Source organism: Grammomys surdaster, unplaced genomic scaffold (genome assembly GCF_004785775.1).
Source record: "Grammomys surdaster isolate TR1022 unplaced genomic scaffold, NIH_TR_1.0 181, whole genome shotgun sequence".
Taxonomy (NCBI): domain Eukaryota; kingdom Metazoa; phylum Chordata; class Mammalia; order Rodentia; family Muridae; genus Grammomys; species Grammomys surdaster.
Genome location: NW_021604626.1, coordinates 529,538 through 552,700, shown reverse-complemented (window position 1 = coordinate 552,700; position 23,163 = coordinate 529,538). Strand labels below are relative to the sequence as shown.

Sequence of the window (23,163 nt, the reverse complement as noted above, 5' to 3'; positions counted from 1 at the left end):
GAAGAGAGCCAACGGCCTCGCGACTGCCCCTTCCGCTCGACTCAGGCGTTTGACTCCCAGACTTCTGGCACGCCCAACCCACCCGGACTTCCAAAGGGTCGGAGAACTAAAGAGAAAGCTAGTGGCGACTAACCGAGGCGCTCGGGAACTGGCTCTTTGCACGCGGGGGTGGCGTAGCGGTGGGGCGGGGAGGGAGAAGCTGCGTTGGAGGCGGGGCCCGGTAACCAGGGCTGGAAAGAAGGCTGGACTTTGGAGCCAGTGGGTCCTGCGCGGGAGCCGAGGCTGGAGATCCACGCCACGCACAAGCTTCAGTTCAGTGCCCAGCCCACACACCCAGCGCAGAGTCCTGTCCTAGGGCACCAGTGACCGGGGCGTCCTTTCTCCCTGACTGACCCTAGTTTTTCCAGCCAAAACCTTTGACCAGAGTCTCCTTGCCAGCATTCCTAAATCTTTGCCAGACCGTGCACCAGGTAGGAGTCAGTGGTGTGCCTGTGGTGGCAGTGTGTCTGTCTATAAATGCCACTTCCCAGAAGGAGTATGACCTTTTCACTTTATCCACCAGCTCCTTCAGAGGGCATTGAGCCCGATATACGTACTTGATCAGAGGCCTCAACCAGTTTAAGTCCCTGGGTGTCCTTGCTATTCATAAGCCTAACGCCACCTGCTGCAGTTCTCGGAAAGCCCTCGAAGATGGAACCGGACGACGTGGGGGACGAGGGGGGGGGGGGGGCCACGGGGCAGACGCCTGGAATGCAGGCATGGGTAGCTTTTCTGTGGGTAGCTGGTGAAGCTGGAGGACCTGTAGACACAATTGCCTGTAATCTAAACCTGGCACTAGGAGACCCTTGCAAAGATCATACTGTCACCCACATGAGGGGTCCTGGTCAGTCTTGTCCTTCCCTCAGGGTGTATAGACGTGGGCCCCTCAACTCCTGATTCAGATTGTTGGAGTTCTACGTGGCTGGTCTACAACTGTTGGCGGCTGCCCCCTAGCTGAAAGGCGCGCCACCATCCATCCCTGGGCTCATATAACCCCAAAGGAGAGGGCACCAAATCTCGGGGAACAATGCAGCCTGCAGCGTCAGGGTGGGAATGGGGGGGATCGTGTACCCAGTCTCGCCTTTATGCACAGCGAGGAGGCCTTATTCGGATGCAACTAGGCTCCATGCTCCAAGAAGGTCTGCCTATGCTTTACGTGGCAGAGACACGGTCGCAGTTCTCTAGGCTCAACAGCCTGTCTCCCAGAACAACTAGGCGTTCTTCTTGTCTGTAGCCCTACTCGGAGAGTCCTGGAGCGCTTGGCTGCTTCCCACCACAAACCTCAGGCTGGCACCCAGGAGGTAGAAGCGGAGACTGGCTGTGCGATCCACGCAGCCGGGGGCGCGGGTGCCTAGGGATTTGGAGTTCCGTGAAGTAGCAGCTAATCCCGGGCTCTTGGAACTCCTTGGCTCCGGGATTCTCGCCTTCAGGAGCAGCCTAGCTCAATCCTGGGGTGTCAAGGTAGACTAGCCGGTCACTGGGGCTGGTACCACTAGTACTGTACCTCCTGACACACACGTGTCCTTGCGCCATGAGTGCAGACAACCCGCTCCCCAGTGACCTTATTCCCGCGGAGAGCACAGCAGGGTACACAGAGGTGGGGTGGATGGGGGAGCCCAGAGGACCGACCGGGAAAGCACGCGGAGAGAAACTTGTGTCTCCGAATCTCCAGCCAGGCAATCACTGGCAGAGCTGTGCGGGGAGGGGGCGGGAGGAAGCGAGGGAAGGGATCTGGGAGGGAGGGGGAGGTCGGAGAGAGAGGCGGGTGCCAGTGGAGAAAGTCCTCGCTCTCCCGCTCATCCTTTCATTGCTCTCTCTCCTTCCCGCAGACAACCCGGACCTCCTCTGGGCGCCAGCTCCTCGGCTCCAAACCGTCCAGAATCAAGCGGGATTTTTTTTTTCTTTCCCTCTAGAAATTGGCTTTGGTGTGTCGCCCGCCCTCTCCCCTCCTCCTCGCAACTCCTCCCCTCTTTTTTTTCCTCCTTCTTCTTCTTCCTGAGACATGGCCCGGGCAGTGGCTCCTGGAAGAGGAACAAGTGTGGGAAAAGGGAGAGGAAATCGGAGCTAAATGACAGGATGCAGGCGACTTGAGACACAAAAAGAGACGCGCTTCTCGCGAAATCAGGCATTGCCTCGCCGCTAGCCTTCCCCGCCAAGACCAGCTGAGGATTTTATGGTTCTTAGGCGGACTTAAGAGCGTTTCGGATTGTTAAGATTCTCGCTTGCTGGGTTTTCGTCCGCGCAATCGTACTCTCCCGCGGCTGCCTGGGGACTAGCTTGGAGAAGGAGGATGGAGAGGGGGCTGCCGTTACTGTGCGCCACGCTCGCCCTTGCCCTCGCCCTGGCGGGCGCTTTCCGAAGCGGTAAGTGACAGCCAGAGGCGGGAGAGACCGGTGTGCCCCGGGCTGCCAGGTCCCCTCGGGCGAGGGGGTTCCAGCCCCAGCAGTGGGACGCGCGCACGGCTGCCGGGCGCAGGAAACTTGCCTGCGCAAGGAACGGGGAAGTCAGGGCGTCTGGGGCAGGAGGATCACAAGCCCTCGGCCCCCTGCTCTAGTTGGTTGCTGGCTTCTCCTATTTCTGTTTCGAGGCAGAGCTACCTACCTTCCCAGATCAGCACACCAATTATCTTAATAATGTTTCCTCCCAGAGGCAATTAAATGAGACTCCCTTTCAAAAATCTGATGGCTGCTGAGAGTTAATGAACACTTCACCGGGAGGACTTCCTGGTTCTCCTTGAAACACCCCTGCTCGGTTTCCTCTGGTGGGCGACACCGAGAGATAGCGGTCAGTCTTGGCGCTGGAACTCTCAGCTGCCTTTGTAAACCGTCTGTGATCAGTCTGAAGTATGAATGAAAGTCGCACTGTCAATAAAGGCTTTGGATCTATTCAGTGCTAGGTACCAGCGTATCTGAGAATCCGTAACCCTGTTGCAGCTTCCAGTTGGCTTTTAAAACCTTTCACTGTTAAGTAAATGAAAGGCAGTCTTGGGTATAAACAGTGCCCTGAAACCTAAAGAGTGTGTTTAAAACAGGATCTGGTACAAATGTGTTCCACGTCCCCTGGAAAGGTACTGAAGGCTAGGCAAGGGCTGATAGGAACAGTAGATCTTCGGCGTTATTATTAACTAATAGCTAAATGTTTACTTTGCCTGGCTTAGATTTCAATCAAAGTAATTAGGAGAAAAGTGCATCTACTACTTATTGTGGTATATTGTTTTAATAAGAGCTGAGCGGAGGTCTCTACCAGGAAGAATTTAAATCACTCCTTTATGATAGAAGTTAATCTCCTTAATGTGCTTTCCCCAGGTTTTGTGATTTCAACTATAGATCTCCCCCAACAGGTACCAAGCAGTGTTTGAAAAAGATATGCAAATTTTTTGTGAACAAGGCTGGAATTCAATTTATTAATGAATTCGAGTTGGCGGCATCTTCCTATATGCCCTGGAAGGGAAGCCAAACACTCAAAAAATCATGAATGTGGAGTTCAATTTGTTAATGAACCTGAGTTGGTGGAGTGCTTCTATACTCTGGCAGGAGATGAAATATCTTTTTCCTCTAACCAAAAGAACTCAAATGTTTAGACCTCAAACCGTTATCCTTCATAATGCCTAAGGATGGAGCGGTGGTTCTCGACTTTCCTAATGCTGCAACCCTTTAATACAGTTCTTCATGTTGTGGTTTCCCCTCCACCATAAAATCATTTTTGCTGCTACTTCATACTGTAGTTTTGCTACTGTTATGAATCGTAACGTAAATATTTTTGGAGAAAGAGGTTTGCCAAAGTGGTCGAAACCCACAGATTGAGAACAACATTGGGTTAGAGCTATGTTTGGGTACCCAAAAGATGATAGCCAATATGAAGAGCATTAAGATTTGTGTTGTTCTGAACAACACACACACACACACACACACACACACACACACTTTTTAATTTTCTTAGCAGAAATGTGGAGAATGCTGAGAATCTGAACTTCACTCAACTGAAACCCTATTACTATGGTTGAGGTGGCCAGGGCCAGCACGTGCCTCAGTAAGCTTGTAGTCCTCTTAAAACCATATCCACCTCCTCCCAGTAAGTGTCTACTAAATTAATTCATTAACCTTATTTAGGACTAATGGTCCACAGTCATTAGGAATCGCTCTCTCCTAATCAAGTGTGAGAGAGACTGAACAGAGTGTGGGAGTCCAGCAGTCCACATTATCTTATTACACTGTCACTTTCTCAGAAGTCACAGATTAAAGTGCCCTGGTGTGGTACCAACCCCACCTCACTGTCTTCTGAAGTGACTATCTGTCGACTGTTTTATTTCACTCTCCTAACAGATGTCATGGTGGCTACACAGAGCTGAAGTGACTTAATGAGCTGGGGGGGGGTCACTCTCCAAGATTTCTGCACAAAATAAAATAATGCCAGAGCTTCCGCAGAATCACACCACTGAGCTGGCTAACATCATTAGCTGAGATTCTGAGCGTTGGTTGCAATATCAGTTCTTGAAGATCTAAAGCTTTTAAAAGCCAATGGGAAGACAATCTGTAGGACCAACCCCCTCCAGTCTAAGAAACAGCCAGAAACATCTAGCAATTGGAGAAAACAACATAATTTATATTGTCTTCTTTTTAATTTATGGGAAATGACTTCTGTAATGCATGTAGCTTTATGCATTTTTGATGTGCACTTCATCTTTCATTTCCATTTGACCTGGTTTTCCTGTAATAAAATTCCGTAGATTTATAAATTCATGCTGAGAGCAAAGAATGCCATTCTCTTTCCACAGGGAATCTATTAGATGTAATATTAAAATCTATATATACCATTACTGGATGTTTCTGATTGATAGGCTTATATATTTCAATGTTTCATACCTGTACTTCTTACATAGTTTATGCACCAAATTTTTATTGCCTAAAATTAAGCATCAATAAATGGGGTGGCATTTGCAGGCTGTGGCTCTCTTGTGTGAAACCCATAATAGAGAGTGACAGTAGCGATCTATGCTGAATTGTAAACCAGCCCAGCGTCTGGTTTATTTAGCTATTAGAAAGTCACTTCAGCATTTGAGTTTTTGTCGCGATGGTGGTTTGTTTTTCAGTAAAGGCTGAAGACTGGAAAGCCTCTCTTTCCCGGGATGTGAAAATGTAGCTCACCATCTGTGATATCCAGACCTCAGTGGCCGGGGCTTCCCCTAACATTTAGTAATTAGAATTAATGCCGTGTGGCTATTTATTTTTCTTTCTGCCCCATTGCTTTGATCTGGTCTCCAAGGCTGAGCAACTTGGATAAGTAAAACCGAGTTCTTTCTGCATCACCAGCTGCACTTTGTTCTCTGTTGATTTGAGTCTCAAAAGCAGAGATAACTCAAAATCACTTAGATTTACAGGCAGATAAAACAACAACAAAAGGAGGTTAGGCTTTAGGCCAATCAAAGTCCTGGAAGGCAGTCCCCACTGGTCAATGACACTGGCCAGGCTTATCATCAAAAAGCCACTTGCAAGGAGTGGCACAGCATCTTTTAGGCACCTTCCACTTAGAGCTGTTCCTTAATGTGATTACACTTCTTGGAAGATAATTAAGTCTAGCAGGAGCTCCCAGGGGACTGTGTTAACATCAATTGAGGGGATTTAATGTTTTTAATGCTAGAAGACCTCTTTCTTTGGAAGGAACTTTGGGTGGGAGGGAAAAGCATCTCAGATCACAGTAGGCTTTCTGTAAAAGTCATGCTCCTACAGATTAAAGAGTGTTCCTTGGTGGTGTGGTGTACTTTGTGTCTAGGGTCGCATGGAGGGCTTGTGGGAGGCACTTTGGAGCTCTCTTAACTGACAGAATGTTTGCTAATTGTCAGTACGTATGTAAAGCTAGAAGACTCAACTGGTTGCAGGGGAGAGATATGCTAAAATGTCATTTTTGTTGCAGACAAGTGTGGCGGGACCATAAAAATTGAAAACCCAGGGTACCTTACATCTCCCGGTTACCCTAATTCTTACCATCCAAGTGAGAAATGTGAATGGCTAATCCAAGCTCCGGAGCCCTACCAGAGAATCATGATCAACTTCAACCCACATTTCGATTTGGAGGACAGAGACTGCAAGTAAGTGAGGGAGTTTGAACAGGGCACCACAGCACCATCTAGTGGTCATGAGTATCCGTGCCTTGAGTGTGAGAAAGTAAAAGAGCGGGTCCGGACTTAGATGAGCTCAATTGTCAGTGGTGTGGAAATGAAGTTACAAGTGGCTGAGTTCACCCAATATGTCAGGTTGTGTTTAAATGTTTGTCCTCTTTCTGTTGACACGTTTGGTTTGGGAAATCTTTTGTTAAGAAACGTGTGGTGTGTGGTTCTTTCTGGAAAGGGTTTTGAGAAAAGGCTTGTGTTTTCTTAAGTATTGTGGGTCACCAGTATACATGATCTGCAGATGGTGGAGTTGGGTGTTTTTTAAACAAATCTGTGGCTCATTTAATGATTTTAGAACTGTATTTCTCACGGCTGGGGACTGTAGCTCTATGGTAGGGGCTTCCCCAGCACTCTGATCTGAAATATTATATCAAGTTTGACATGAAAAAAGCGAGGTCAAAAAGTATATAAGGTAAATTAGAGGGTTTGTTATTGTTGCTATTCTGTTTGTTTGATTGATTTGTTTGGTTGTTTGTAACAAGGTCTCACTATGTAGCCCCAAATGTCCAGGAACTCATTTTGTAGTTCTGGTTGGCTTTGAGCTTAGAAATCCACCTGTCTCTGCCTCCCAAGTATAGACATTTGCTACTGTGCTGAGCTTAAGCAAGAGTTTTAAGTATTAGGTTAATTGTTTATGAAAATGGTTTTTTAAAATGCACAAATGCAATGAGAACTTAGGCGTATATCAGGTTAGAGCTCATCTGTCTCACCTGTCTATCTCTTTCAACTTAAAGTTAATAAATATTTGGTCTATGGCAAGTTTCATTATCCCAATAACATTTTACTGTAGAGAGCATCTAAATGATGTCCTTATTCTTTATATGGAAATCCTGGTTGAAGATGTGGTATTTCTGCTTTTGCATCATATGAGGTAGACTACTGAAGACTTCATAGCTCGAAGCTCTCCTCATCCAGGACCACCTCTTGATGTCTTGCCCACATAATCCACATGATCTCACTCTCAAGCATTCTAAGGAGTTCAGTCTCCAGTTTGAGCTTGAATAGTAATCTTAATGAAGACATGGGCCAGTTCTTACTTTGAACTTAGCCATGATGCAAGTCTGTACAATGATGAAAGCTTCTCTGTTGCATCCTTTTATTCTTTAGTAGAGAACTGAGTGATATGAAAACCTTTCCACCTGTACAAAGGACTCAGAAATCTGTTGATTTTGTGGTGTGGTGACAACCAGCTTTCTATAGTTAGGATATCAAGGCATCTACTTTATTCAACCTGCTAGTGTCCAGTGAATTAGCAGAAATCCATAAACAGAAGATGCCTCTTTGAATGATTGGCGTACAGGACTGAGTTCTGATCCCAGCTTATCCATGTCCCAGCATTGGATTGACTTTTATGGGTTTTTTTTTGGGGGGGGGGGAAGCTGAGGGCAGCTTAATCCCCAACCCATGGACTGACTTTCAGTCTCTCGTAGAATTAATAGAATGTTTGAGTGCCTTCTAGAATTCAGGGCATTGTTTCAATTTTATTGTTGTTTGAAAGTTCTGGGGGTCAAACCTAGGGCTTCATGCATGCTAGGTAAGGACTCTATCAATGAGCCACACCCAGCTTATTAATATTCTTTATGGTGATTGTTACAGTGCTAATAGTGTAGATAACTTAGATACTGTGGTGTTGTATATATTTTTACATCTTGACAGTGTTTAAACTTCTATAGGAAATATTTTCAAGAAACTCTGGCAACACATGATTCCTTTCAAAATAAAATATTCTTAGATTTCAATAAGCTCACGTTTATCGATTTCTGACCAGGAAATTATGACCATGTAACTGTGTAACAGAATTAAATGCTCTGAGTAATCCTAGTCATCAGAGGTGCTGTGGTAACAAATGTTCATCAGCCACTCTGAGGAGGAAGCAGATCAGGCCCTGATTTGTGATTTTGCTCATTTTCAAGCCTTGAACGTTCCACTGTGGACAGTTTCCAACATCTTGTGTGATGTCACCCCATATACACTTGCAAAACAGGGGGAGAAGAGGGATGTGGTATTCAGCAATGGTTCTGAGAGCTGATGTATGCTGAGCCCAGGGCATCCTGCAGTAGAAGCTTGGGAGCAACGCTAATTGATAAACTGTTATGTGTAGATAGTGCTTTTACACACATACACACACAGAGATGTGTATATTAATACATGTGTGCACAGTCTGCCTGAAGAAATTGGTTGTGAGAAATGATGAATGGGAAACTTTACATGGTTATTTGTCATGATACAGGGCAGAATGTAACAGGAGTGGGGGATGACCTTTTTTGTCCATTTCTTCTTTAAAAAAGACAATCAGGGGCTGGCAAGACGGCTCAGTAATTGAAAGCACTTGCTGCCAAGCCTGAGTGACTGCATTCAATCGCTGGGAGCCAAATGGTCAAAAGAGGAAACCTATTGCTACAAGTTGTCCTCAGGTCTCCCCACATTCACTGTGGGACAGGGGCAGGCACACATGCACACACACGCACACACACGCACATGTACACACATACATTGTACACACAGCTTTAAGAAAAGATTGCTTCCATAAAGATTGTGTGGTGGTAAGATTAGGGGAGGTGTTTTTTTATGGGTTTTATTTGTTTGCTGCAGAATAAAGTGATCTCTTAATCATCACAGCTCAGACTCCCTGCCCTAGAAGAAGCCACCAACATTTAAAAGCTGATTACTCACTCTGGTGAGGGCAGGGAGATTCTGCTCATGGGAAATGCCTTTGTGACTCATTCTAAAGTGTGGCCACAGTGGCCCTTTTCACAATGTTACAGGGAGAGCATGGCCTCCTCCATATTTCCAGATCCTACATGGCTTCTGGTCACTATTGAGGGTAGCAATCAGTGCTGCTGTTTTATTGAGATGTGCTCAGAGTCACAGCCTCAACATCTGCAGGTGCTCAGAATTCTCTGAGAAGGTGGAACACACAGAGATTCTTCAAGAAACAGCCTGTGTTGTTTTGTCTTCTGACTGTATGAGAACATTTATGAAAGAGTTCAGCACACCACCTATCTCTCTCCATGTAAGAACTCCCTGGAAGCTCTGCAGATCATGGTGGTTCACATTGGTAATCCCAGCATCCGGGAAGTAGAGGCAAGAATATCAGGACTCCCAGTTCTCCCTCAGCTACTCAGCAGGCTTGAGACAAGTTTGAGATGCGTGAGACCCTGTCTCAGAAAACAAGCCAGTTGTTCATGTTCCCCTTAGTTGAGATAGTTTACATTTCTCCCTCTTTGGCTGTAATATATGTCTAAAGACAGGAAAATGATGTTTGTGCTAATGCTATTGACTTACCAGTGGAATAAGGGAGGGAGCTGATGTGAAATCATTGAGAAGCTATAATCTCTCCACCAAGACATTTTCATCATGACTGTGACATCAACAATTTGGTTATTGTTAGAACATTTGGAAATATGAAAGTAAACGTATGTCAAACTAAATGTATTGATCCTGTAATGGGGTTGGTTCTCATATAAATACAACCCATATTTTTTTTTCTTGAAATTGCCACTATTTGTACAGTTAACTTTCACCATGAGAAAGCAAGCAAGAAATCAATGTTTGTAACATTTGTTGCAGAAAAACATCTTTGAGATCCAAGGAAGCATTTCTTGTTCCTAGGAGGGAGGGCTGGACATGTAATTAGACCAGCCAAGCAGTTTGGCAGGGAAAAATCTCTTGAAGTTTTCATTGTTTTGTTTGTAATTATGTAAAAGCCATCATATGACTCTGACAATATAGGATATAATCATGATATTTTTCATGTCAATGATGCTAAAACTGAGCTAGTTCATAATTCAATTGTGGGCTTACTTTACAAAGTAAGGGGTAGGCTTTCATGGTGGCTAGTCCTTGGGGAAAATGAATGTAGATGTGGTTGCTGAGATTTTTTTTTTAAAAAACATGCAGCCATTCAACTGGGTTCATTACACGAAAGCATCGAAACCAGGGTAATATGACCTCTTTCATTCTTTTATTGAACAAGGTGTAGTGTAAATCAATCAATGAACAGAACAGCAGAGCATCTGTCTTCAAGGATAACAAGGGGCTAGGGTTTCCAGCTGGATGTCCTCGTATTGATGTATGAGACAACACTAGAATGTTCTGAGAGGAGAAGGTGTTGAGGAGATGGAAGAAATGCTTAATTTCTCCTTTTCACACCATCAAAATCCTGTATGTTTGGAAGGCATTAAAGCACCATTAAAAGTAGAACAGCTGAGAATCTCTGAGAAAGAAAAGTCCATTGTACATTGGAATTGTTGAACTGGTTAGAACTCACTGCTCCAAGGCTTTCCTCAGTGGTAAAGGCAGACATCTTGAGTCTCATAAAACTTTATTTCTGTATAATAAACAAGAATACCATTGACAGAGTAGTTAGGATTTATGAAACTTCCCTGGCTTCCCAGCAATGCGGGCTATCAGCATGATAATTTATAATGGTTTGTGACAAATACTGCCGAGCAGAGAGGTGTGTGGTTACATTCAGATCGGATGTCTTTATCTGGGGAGCAATAAAAATTTCACAGACATTGGGTTAAAAACATTAAGAAAATGAATGTAAGGCTGCAGAAGAAAAAAACCTACAAAGGTGGAGCTGGAGAAAGAGGCGCAATGGAGTTTTTATGGACGAGGCCCCGTTTCACTTTGGTTTTTTAACTCATGAGGATGATTTCCTCTCTCTAACTTCTACTGCATCTTCTCACCGTCACCAGTGATGGGCACGTAATTCTATGCAGCTAAAGAAACTTTTCATTCCTATAACTCCATAGAAATCACAATGATTAACTAAAGATAATAGTCAAATCTGGGGGAGGGAGGATTGATGAACAAAGTCACACCATGTTTCCTTATTGCTACTTTTAAATTTTCCTGTTTACAAGCCAGGAGACACTAGTGATCCAATTTACTTTAGAAGAATACAAGCGCATTTATTAAAACTTAACCTGCTCTTTGTTTTTAAAATCTGATTATCCCTGAAAATTAAATTTTATAATTTTACAATTATGTAATTTTACATATTTAAATGACATAATTTTACAAAGTCATTTATTGGCTAAGTCCCATTTTTGTTTCCCTGAGTAATACTTTCTGATTTCATTTTTTTCTCTCTTTCCTTTTTCAGCATGCATTTTTGCATCAATTTTGAGTTTTGATGGTTATATTAAAAGGTGTATAATATAGATATTGTATGTATGTATATGTGTGTTAGTGTTGTATTGACGTGAGTTTATGTGTGTGTGTTAGCGAAAGGAAGAGTACATCTGAGACAAGCCCCTCCATCTCACATTTAACATTTTAGCATCACTCAGACTAAAACAAAAGTTTTTTTTTTAATGAAGATACATACACACAGACATGGGCACACACACCATCATGCACACACAAAGACATGCACTTGAACAGACATGAGCATGTACACACTTATAGACACACAGATGTGCACATACACATAGACACACTCAGACATGGGCATGCATACATACAGGCATCATGCACACACACAGATGTGAGCATTCACATTTACACAGAGATACACTCTTTCCCTTCTGATAAGGAGTCCTGTCCTGCTGAAAACTCAGCTCATTTTTTCCGCCAGTGGCTAATGTGGAAACATCTTATCTTTACTTAATATATTAACAGATACCTTATAACAAACACAAAGTCTCCCATCTGGATCTACTTTCTATGCAAAGGGAATTTGGAAAATATTTCTCTTGTTTGTCTTGAGGCTGGAAGAGGTATGTGTGCACATGTATATATGCCCATGCTGAAACAAAACATAATTGCTGGGTGACTTCCTCAGTAACTCTCCATTTTAGAGGCAGGGTCTTTTTCAAGTTGAATCTGGAACTCACCAGTTTGACTAGACTAGTTGCCCAGTGAGTTCCAGGGACCCTCCGCTCTCATCTTCCCCTGCACTGGGTTTGTGGGCCCAGCTTTTCATATGGATGGTGGGAATTAAACTCAGTTCTCATGTTTGTACAGTAAGCACTGTACCAGCAGAGTTGTCTCCCTGGCTCTTCTTCTCTTGTTTTAATGGATCATCTTATCACTTCTGGTTTTGATCTTGGGTAACTGTTCTGTATTTTATGGGCAATGTGAAGGGTGTACCGTCAAGCTCAGTTAAAGTGAACAGCTCTTGGGAAAGTAGGAGTGAGCCATCTTGGGTACTGTTGGACAGTACCTGCAGCACCCCTAGTACTACTCAGGCAAGTAATCTTCTACTTTCTTTTGAGTCTTTTCTCCATTAGCAGTGATTTAATTTAACAGAACACAAGGTCTTTAATAAAAAGGATTTTCTCTGTTATCTTTAGTATAAGTACTCACACTTGATAGTGTTGTGTTTTGAATGTGACAAGGTAGGTTTGTGTTAGATGTTTGTGTGATCTAAAAGAAGCAGCTAGGGGTGAAAAGATGGCTCAGTGGATGAAGAAGCTACACAAGTTTCATGACCCGAATTCAGTTGCCAGATTCTAAGTAAAAACACTAAGAATGGAGGCAGACCCTTGCAATCCTAGCAGTGGAGAGACAGATACTGGCAAATTCTTGGAGCCAATCTAGCCAAAAATTGGAGGCCTGTCCCAGAGGAATAAAGTAGAGAAAGACAGAGAAAGATATCAGATAACCTCTTCTGGCTTCTGTTTGGATTCATGGGCACACATCTGTATACACACCTAACACACACACACAATCAGATAATGAATGAATGAATGAATGAATGAACATAGAGAACAATGAAAAAGACTTGAAATCAAAGCTCTAGCCTTTATATGTATGTGCACATGTGTACACACACATCCAAACCCAACTTCTATTAGAAGCTAAAGGAGTAGGCTACTTGAAATTGTGTCACACTGAATCAACAAGCCTGTAGTGCTCCCAACTAGAATTATTTTGGGAAGACAGGAGCCTGAGAAAGGACCAGGCATTTGCTTCCAGCTTTGTATGTGTGTGTTTTCAGTTCTGTCCTTTGGTAGACACACAAATACTGACATGCCTCAGCAACAGCACACATAAGAACATGTGCACAAGGAGAGTAAAAGATAAACTTCACTAATTGCAGTTGCCTGTTCATCAACGCTGATAATTGGCAGGGGTGAGGAGGGGGTTAGTGTTCGGATCAGGTTCCAAAAGCCTCTTAATTGGATGTTTGTCAGTAGACCTGAATATGACAAGTGGTGACTTAGCTGATCTAGCTCCTCACAGGAATGGGCATCCAGCTAGTCTGTATTCAGATGGCCTGTGTCTAGGATCTAGGTCAGTTAATGCTGTCGTCTGGCTGAAATGATGCAGACAATTCACAGAGAGCCCAGGAAGCACTGTGTCTGCTCACAGTGACTACATTCTTTAAACAAACAGAGGCAAACAAACCACCAATCATCTCTTGGCTCCTGTCAACTCAATTACTTAAAAACATTTATGTCCACTAAGGAAATGTTGGCCTTATAACAAGCTTCCTTCCATCCTGATGTGGTAGTAAATACAGAGTCTTATTTGCTCAACATGGCTTTTATCCTCCTCTTCATATGTATACTCATGTGTGCATGGGATCCACTTGTTTCTGCCCATCCCATTCAGCCATACTAAGCTTTTTCACATGGAGGCTGAGGATTCAAATTTGGGTCATCAAGCTTGTATTGTATGCACTTTCCCCTCTGAGCCAATTCCCTAGTCCTCTCCTTCACATCACTATAGATTGCTTATAAAGGAGCAACTTGGCTGCTTCTGACTTTGACAGCTTCGCCCTGATTATGTATGTTCTGGGCATGAGATTTCACTGCTTCCTCTCACCTGTTTTAAACACCACATACATGCAGTCAGAGAAGTGCACATTAAATGCCCAAATACTCACCTGTTATATCAAAAACATAACTGCTGCTATTGCAGCAGAAGGTACATTTGGGCCATTCCCTTGGTGTGAAAGACTTCTGAACTGTTGCCAAACATTGTCTTCCCTGAACCACCTCTTGCAAATAAATGCTTAAATATAAACCCAATAATTCAAAGATTGAGCTTTTCAATTATTTAAAGTACTTGTGAATCCTGCAGAGGGCTGATTGGTGATTTCCTACTCTGCCCAAAGTTGCTATCAGTTAGGAATGAAGGTCATAGTGGAGGTGTCTAAATTCTGGTGCCTTTGGTTGGTGGTTTCTGAACACAAAGCACATGTTACTATAATCTTTGCCCAAATCTGGTAGCCAGGCCAGGCACGGCATGAGTTTATACTGTTGGTGGTTAGATGGATGTTCCAGGTACCAGCTGTATATTTAGTTCCAGACCCCAAGTAAAAAGGCCACATTTCCTTGTAAACATTATACATTTACTTAATTTCAGGCAGATGTCATTAAAAGTTCCTCATAGTTCCCCATTCACCATGCTTTATACTTTTATTTTCCACTGTAGCCCTGGAAGATCTTAGGGGAGAATGGTTGCCCAGGCATTTGCTTCCTATGACAGAGGGGTTTTCTGAGAAAAAACAGACCCTATAAAGTATTTTGTTGTTATCTGGATAGATACTTTGAACAAGAAGCCAAATCAGGACAGAGGTGTTTCCTACAACTTTGGTGACAGGCTGGCCTGTCACAGGAGAGCTTCCAGTTCCCTCCTGATGTCTCATTCCACAAATCTTAAGTTTCTGAAGACCATGAAGAGATGGTCAAAGCCAGGATTCTCATGTAACATTTCAAGATCTCATCTGACTCTATCATAAACAGATACTGTAAACAGAACAGGTGCTTTAAGGGCTGAGTCACTACAGAAACGTGATTCAAACCAGTCTTAGTCTTAGGGAAAAAATCAATCTAAAAACCTTCAAAAGTATAGTTTCCCATTTTAAATGGAACTCAGAACATACTTGATACAAAGATAAGATGGTCATACAGAGCCCCACTATGAGGAATGTGCTCACATGATCTCGATAAGGGATGGTGATGTTTGTTCTTAGATAAGTTGAAGAAGTAGACATTAATTTCCTAAATATGGTTATAGAAAAAGATAGAATGATGGAGTGAGTAAAAGTTTTAGTTTCTAGAGATGATCATTCTTTGGAAAACATGGCAGATCACAAAAATGGCAAATTCCAACTAATCAAACAATCTGGGCACTCACCCCCTCTCCCTCACTATTGCTTTGCCATTCTGGTCTGATACTCCTTTATTGAGGTGCCTCTTTCTACTATTTGTTTAGTGTTTATATTCCCTCTGGTGGCTTTCTCCCAATGCCAAGTTCTTTGTCCATGGTTCTTGGCCATGCTGAGCAATACACTGTGTATGTTGGTTCAGTCTCAAGGCATATTTTCTGTTTCCCTCCTTAGCTTTCTCACCTCATGTCTGATGTATGTGCAGGTTCATTATTGAGAGCTGGGGATTCCTGATTGCCAGGGGACCGTGTTGTCAGTTCCCTATGAGGAAAGGCTCTGGTGAGAATTGAGGCCAAGGGTTATAATTGCCCCTCAGCCATTCATTCCCATCTGCGAGACAGGAGACAGTTCATATGGGCTGGGTCCCAATTATATGTGAATGGTGTGATTATAGCACAGTTAGCAATGCCGCTTTGACAGTACCAGCCTGTGTACATGGGGAGATGAAACAATAGACCAGGTTGCTTACTGTGAAGTCTGAGGACATCTCATAGGCACAGCTTCCTTCATCTTTAAATTTTGTATTGCATTTATTTATATGTATGTGTATGTGGATACATGCCTGTCGTGATGTGAATGTGAAGGCCAGAGGACAGCCTGTAAGTGTCAGTTTTCCCTTACCACTATGTGGGTTCCAAGGATTAAATTCAGATCATCAGGTTTTCCAACAAGCACCTTTAGCTGCTGAATCATCTTGCCAGTCCTCCAATTATTTAAGTATCATATATTGGTTATAGATGATAATGGGTCTTTGTTCGCGCATTATCTTCCCAGCTAGTCCCCTTCTAACTTCTAACTTCCATGCCTTTCCCCATAGATACGAGATTCAGTGAACCTCACTGAGGCCTCTTTTCTTCTGGAAGTGTGCAGTCTTCCTTCCTACCCTATCTCAGGAACACAGTGCTGATGGATACAAGACAAATGTTAAATAAAGCCTAGGTATGACTTGGGCAGGAAGTGCATCCGCAGGTTTTGTTCCTTAAAATAAGTTCAGACTGTAAACAATAACATCCACATCCTTGGGAGGAGACAAATATTTCCAGAGTCGTGCGTACCTGCAGTGAGACAGCACCAAGAATTTTTCTCCATGGTCTTGAAAAAGTGATTGGGCTCTGATCAGGTTCTAAACATCAGACGGGTGGAGTTGCTAGAATGCCTCCTGGAAGATGGTATCTCAATATCACACACTTGATAATAAAAACATGTGTGTTTCTTGTCCTGTGTATCCCTGAGGGCTTGGAAACATGCCTGGCTCAGAGAGTGAACTAGCCAGTGCTTAAATCTCAAGGCAGGAGCCATTTTGCAGGAAGGACAAGCCATTTCAACCATTGTGACCAAGAGTAGTCTCATGGATTTTTGTACCATACATTCACAGGGAAGGGGTACTGTGGAAATTAGTATTTAAGAGGCAACTCACACATTCATCCCTTCCCCTGTTAATACTTGCTTACATCCCTTAGTTTTCCCATCTCCTTTCTCCACTTCTAATTTCAGCAGATTCCTCAGTGGTGAAGGGAAAATCTTGGAAGAGCACGTTCTCAGGGAGTCCCTGGAATGATAATAGATGGGGTGACCAGCCCTTGTTCCTAGATCACCATTATGACCCGATGTTGAGGACATGAACTATACCTGAAATGCCTGAAAAGGATTTTACTTCACTTCATTTGAAATGACACAGGTGTGGCTGGGAGTCCATCTTGAAAGAATTTGCTTTCCTTGTTGGTGGGAACTCCTGAGTCAAAGGGACTCTGTAGGACTTTCTCATCCTTGAAAAGAAGAATTCTGTCTTGGGTGATGTCACCCTTTAAGTATGTATTCTGACCCGCTCTGGGGACTCCTGCTTCAGCCTTCCCAAAGCTGAGCTTTCCTCTCACTGATTGGAGTTGTGTATGCACCAGCTGCAAGTCAGAGGTCCATTCTGCTCTCTACTGACTCAAATGCTACCCTCCATGACTTTTCAGACTATTGGTCATTACATGATCCTAATTTATTTTATGTGTGGCTGTGAGAGAGTTGTTCACATGTGTGTGCAATGGTATATGGAGTTAAAAGTCAACCTCCAAAGTCATTCTTCCAGGGCCATCATTTTTATTTTGGAGACAGGGTCTCTTGTTGAACTTGGAGTCTACTGACTAGGCTGTACTGGTTGGCCAGGGAACCCAGGGACCCAACACCTTCCTCTTCTCAGGCACTAGAATTATGTCCAACTTCTGACATGAATGGTGGGATCCAACTCAGGTCTTCATGCTTTTGAGGCAAGCGCTTTACTGACTGAGCCATCTTCTCATCTGATGGACCTGATTTCTTTGTTCAACATCAATACAATCATCTCTTCCTCTCATCTATCTCATGGCAACCACTTTTCTGTGTTGTAGTACTGGCTTGGCTGGGCCTTCTCCAGCTGCTCTGAATTCTTTTTGAAGAACCTCTTTGATCTCAGCCACCTGGCCTAGTTAATTCCAAATCTTTCTGGTTTGTTGGAATCCAATTTTGCCCCATTTTCTGGATGATGCCTGCCTAGAAGACTTCATTTCCATAAAGGAAGAATTACACTTTATACCGCCCAAGCCAACATTTTCTCTTTTTGTTCCTTCATCTTGTTTCCCCAAATTTGAGTCTCTGGGCCGTATGTCCTGTGGTCTATGCTTGTTCCCTAAGTCTTGCCAGTTGAAATGTCTCAGAATCACGTGCCTTCAGTCTCTCTTAACCTTTTTCTGTCACACTCACATTATACTCCTTTCTCCTGCCTCAGCCTCCCCAAAGCACTTTCCCCATATTTACTCTGTTGAGACACATCAGAGTTCTCTCTTGCCCTGTTGCCTGTGTGTGCCTTTCAGTCATCCTTGTGTATTGTTGGCTCATGTCTGGGCTCACATCCAAACCACCTTTGCATAAATTTAACACAAATAATTGAGGGCCTCTGCTCCATCTGGCAGCTGTATGCACTGGATGTGAGCATCTCTGTTAGAGAAGGTGGCCTGATGTGCACTCCCAACAAAAAGGCTACTGGCTCACACCAACCAATAAAATGGAATCCCTGAATCCTGGGTAAAGAAATAACAGGAACAGAATCTAAGTGAGCCCTAAGAATGGCTGTGCTGGAATGTTTCCTAAGGTGAACCCTAGAACCCTGGTTCACATCTCACCCTTTCTTTTAAGACAGAATCTCAAGTAGCTTAAGACAGCCTCAGACTGGAGGTAAAGCCTATGATAATCTTGACCTCTTGCCCTTCTGACTTCAGCTCCCAAGTGCTGGGATTACAGGTGTAACTGACATAACTGGATAACACCTCGACCTTTCTGTAGCAGTGTAGTAACTGGCAGGTGCACAGTTCCACCTACAAGAGCAAAGAGTCCCTGCAGCCCCAGAAAGGTTCTTTCTCACTAGTTCTTTGGTGTCTCCACCTGGGATGGTTTCAGATGCTTCTGGTATCTACTCGAAAGAGACAAATCAATGACCACAACAAAGAAACAAACAAACAAAAAACCCAGATACACTCAGCCTCAGTGTCACCATAACCCCCCACACACACATCTGCAGCTACATAACAGAGAGCTATGGATGTGGGACTTGTGTTTCCATGGAGACAGAAACCAAAACATGACCTGTCAAATCCTCAGCTGTTCTATATTGTGGCATTTCTGTGTCTGTCTGTCATTCTCTTGAGAAATGCTTAGCTAGTGGTGTGAATGTTGTAAATATACAGTGTGACTAACTCACTCAGCCTCTATGAGCTACATGTTGTGGGTTTCCTGGTTCTGTACATCTGGTTCCTGGGATGGGAAAAAAAGAGAAGAACCCTGGTTTCCTCAGCCCTGTTGGCTTCATGTAGGAGGGCACTGTTTCCCCCAGGTCCTGTTGTCATGAGTATATGAACTCCCTCCTAGGTACTGGGCCTAGTCTTGAGCAAGTCTGCCATTCTCAGATGCCTCATGGTCACAGCTCTGCTTTTGTTTCCTGTTTAGTTGCTGTTTCATCCTTGCCTTTTCTCCTTACTTGCTTTTAACTCTATTCTTATTAACAGTTAATTGTACAAATAGCTTGTTTCACTATGACATTTTCATACACCTATATTATATATTTTGATACACATACACACATATATATGCATATGATTTATATGATTTATATGTATGTATATGTATGTATATGATATATATGTATATGATGTATGTTACCCTTTCTTGCCAACCTTCCATTCCCTCTGATCCCCTTCCTCTTCCCAAATAATTCATCTTCTACTCTCATGTCACTCTCTGTGTGACTCAATGAGTTTCTTTAGGGCTACATACAGGAGCATGGGTGAGATGCTATTTACAGGCACACGGACAACTTGCCATCACTACACCACTAAAGAAAATGCCACTCCCTCCTGAAGCAACCACAAATAACTACAGATCCTCAGGGAAGGGGCGGGTCCTTAGGAACCTCCTTCCTGAATTCTGTTTTTAAACTGGAACATAAACCCACAGAAATAGTGCACGTTAAGGGGTCCCATGTACTGAGTTGATGTATTGATCCATGTTATATGTATGATCCATGTTACGGTAAACATACCTGTCTCTTCAAACATTTTTCATTTCTTAATGATCAAAACTTCCCAAATCTTCAATGACCCTACTGTATGCTAACACACCAGTGCTTGACAGGAAGTACCATCACCTTTCTTCACCCCTCTCTCCACCTTCAGGTTCCTCTCCATGGGCACATGTGACAGTTTTCTAACCCTAATTCATACATGACAGTTGCCTGCTTTAGACTTTTGCACGTAGTCTTTAGTGATTCTTAGCCTGTGGGTGAGCGCACTGCTTCTGAGCAAAAATTGTTTAGAACTGGGAGTAGGCTCGCATGTTCTGCTGCGGGGGTACACACCATCCTCATTCTGCTGCTGAGGTACATGCCATCTGCAGACAGCAAATCACAAGAAGGAGTGTGCAGCGCAAGCCAAATCGGAGGTGTAATTTAACATAATATGCAGTTGATAGCTTTGGTATTAACCTAAACTCCAATTTCATCACTACCACAAAAGTAGCTTTTACTTTATCTTTTCATTCAACAAAACATTACAATTAGATTGTAAAGAGTAGAAATTACACTGGAAAAAAAATACAAAGGAATGGCAACAGGGATTTTGTTAATGAATCCCACCTCACTCTTTGAGTCTCTGAGGCAGAGCCTATGTAATAAGCCCTGTATCTATTTGTAAAACAGACTCAAATTAAGGGGCTTATTCAGATGCCATTGTGAAAACAATTTTCCGAGATTGTGGTCTATCAACAGGAGATAAGATGGCACGTTGTTGTAGCCCGCTGAGGCCCATTATGAATATTCTATTTCAGAGACGAATCACACTGTAAATACAATGTTCAGATTCATTTATTCCCACAATAGCATTTTTTGCAAAGGTACAATTTCATAATTTGACTTAGCATTGATAGTGCATTCTGAAGCTCTTTTTAACCATCAGTTAATTCACACATCCCCAGGAAATTGTTTATTTGTACTAGGCCCATTTTAAAAATAAAAAACACTCAAACACGTAAAGATGGAATGTTTTGCTGAAGGCTGAACAAGGACAGGTGTGTGGTTAAAACCTGCTGTCTTCCCAAGTGTGTCCTTAGCACATCTGCCTAGGCACATCTGAACAATTTAAACAAACATGCTTCCAAGCAAGACGGAAGATTCCTGCTAACGGTTCAACAGCTGATAGGAAACTTGGTTGAGGAAACACAGCACAAGCCCTTGGAGACGCAGGATGCAGATGGAAACAGGCCCTGTTGATATTACATTTCTCCTCTTTGTGGTCCTTCTGAGCCAGATTTTCATTCACTCAATGATCAACAACGAACTGACATCAAAAGTTACCCAGCTTACTTCCAGTGTCAATTAGGGAAAACATGGTATTTATAAAGCCTGTATTCTCTCATATGTCACATCTTTCTCAAATCAGACCTTGAGAATGAAACTGCTTGTGTTTCTTCTCCATATTGTCTTGTGTGTGGTTTATACACTGAACACTATACAAGCCCAAAATGGATAGTGAACTGTTTAGCATTCATCAAGGCACATACCTGGGGGAAAAATAGGTATGATTATAAACCCCAGACCTGAGAACTTGGAACTTGGAGGTGATTGAGGCATTTCCTCCCCCAACCCCCTTGCTGCTGCTAACATGTCTTTGGACATCAAGTTTCTTCCTCTGAAAATTTCATCTTTAGCCTAGTAACTCACTCACTCACTCACTCACTCACTCACTCACTCAACAATTTATGGACTACCTACAAAGCACCAGTTAGCATTGTACTGAGAGAGCACACATCAAAACAGCCACCATCTCTTCCTTCATGACATTGCTATCTAAAAGACATGGTAAATTGCCACAGAGATCTACCACCTCCAGATCCCTCTTCTGTGCACCCACCATGCCATTCCAACTTGCTGGTCACCTTATCTCAGTCTTCAGGTAACAGAACAGGTACCCCTGGAACCTATACATGTTCTAAACAGATGTCTATGACAAGCATTTGCCTGAGGCATGGGTTTGTGGGGAGGTTTGCACAGTCTCTGGTTGCTGGTGGTCTAGAGCCACTAGCCCCTCCCTTGTTCTCACTTTCAACACTCTTGTTGTCCATGTACATTCAGTTCCTGAATTCTATGCAAGGCCAGGGTATGCCTGTTCCCTATCTCCTGCCTCTACTTAATGACTAGCTTTAACTGCAGTTCCCCTCATTTCTGGCAGAATCCTATCTCAGCCAACACCTTCATTCTCCATCCTGGGGTGTACCTGGTCAGGCCTTATCCCTTAGTGGGGGGACTGAACAGCCAGTAGGCATGATTTCATGTGGGTTTATTTATAGTCTTGAATACCATTTTACAGACTGTTCAAGTGACTCAAATTATACAAAAAGGACAAAAGGAAACCTTAGGAAATCTCTTCTTCTCCCAACTCAAGCCAAGCCCAATGATAATTATACAATAAATATTCATAACTCAATGGTGGGTGAAAAGCTTTATTTTTTCCTTTTTGTTTTCATCTTCTCCAGTAAAAGGACCCCTGCATTTCTGGATGTGACAAGCAGTGGTAGAAACAGAAAGAAAGGTACATTCTGAAGGAGTACAAGGGAGCTGGAACAAAGGCAGAGCGGGGAATGAGGTAGAAGTTGGGTGGCTGGCTACCATGTGTATTTCTCTGTCTTTATATCCAGAATAATGACATGTCTGACACATGAAGTCTGAAAATGTAAGAGCAGGCCATGTTTTGGGCATTTCATGATACTTTTAAAGTTTTCAGGTTGAGGCATCTGTGCTGTCTAGAGACCTAGATACAAGCTAGGGCCATTTGGGAAGAAGGAACCTCAATTGAGAAAATGCCCCCACCAGAAAATCTTGTGAGCAAGCCTGTGGGGGCATCTTGATGACTAATGTGGGAAGACCCAGATCACTATGGGTGGTACCATCCCTGGGCTGATGATCCTGGGGGTGTATATGAAAGCAGGCTGAGCAAGCCATGGCTGGTAATCAGAAAGCAGTGTTTCTCCAAGGTCAGTGCTTCAAATCCCACCCCCAGATTCCTGCCCCAAGTCCATGCCCTGACTCTATCAGTGAGAAGATGTGATCTGAGACCTGAAAGCTGAAATAAACCCTTTTCTCCCCAAGTTGCTTTTAGTTATGGTGTTTTATCACAGCAAATGAAGCTCCAAGTCGATGTCCAAAAAGGAACTTGACTGTGGGAAATGGGACACACTGACCAAAGAGATTCAGGATTGTGTCATGGCTCAATTCGTAAAGATGAACATTTCTTGGCATGGAAAACAGAAAGAGAGGAGA

General features: G+C 43.4%; 1 protein-coding gene across 4 annotated transcripts in view; it reads left to right on the top strand.

The window, feature by feature from the left end:
* Nucleotides 1–270: 270 nt before the first annotated feature.
* Nucleotides 271–23,163, top strand: part of Nrp1 (neuropilin 1) — a 152,415-nt gene continuing 129,522 nt past the window's right edge. For 2 of the 4 annotated variants that reach the window (XM_028767710.1, XM_028767707.1), the window contains exons 1-3: nucleotides 271–470; nucleotides 1,869–2,402; nucleotides 5,950–6,124. In XM_028767710.1, coding sequence (XP_028623543.1) covers nucleotides 2,330–2,402; nucleotides 5,950–6,124 — 248 coding nt within the window. In that variant the 5' untranslated portion in view covers nucleotides 271–470; nucleotides 1,869–2,329. Of the gene's footprint in view, nucleotides 471–1,316; nucleotides 1,341–1,447; nucleotides 1,501–1,868; nucleotides 2,403–5,949; nucleotides 6,125–23,163 lie in introns of those variants that run through there. The other 2 variants (XM_028767709.1, XM_028767708.1) reach the window with 2 other exon arrangements.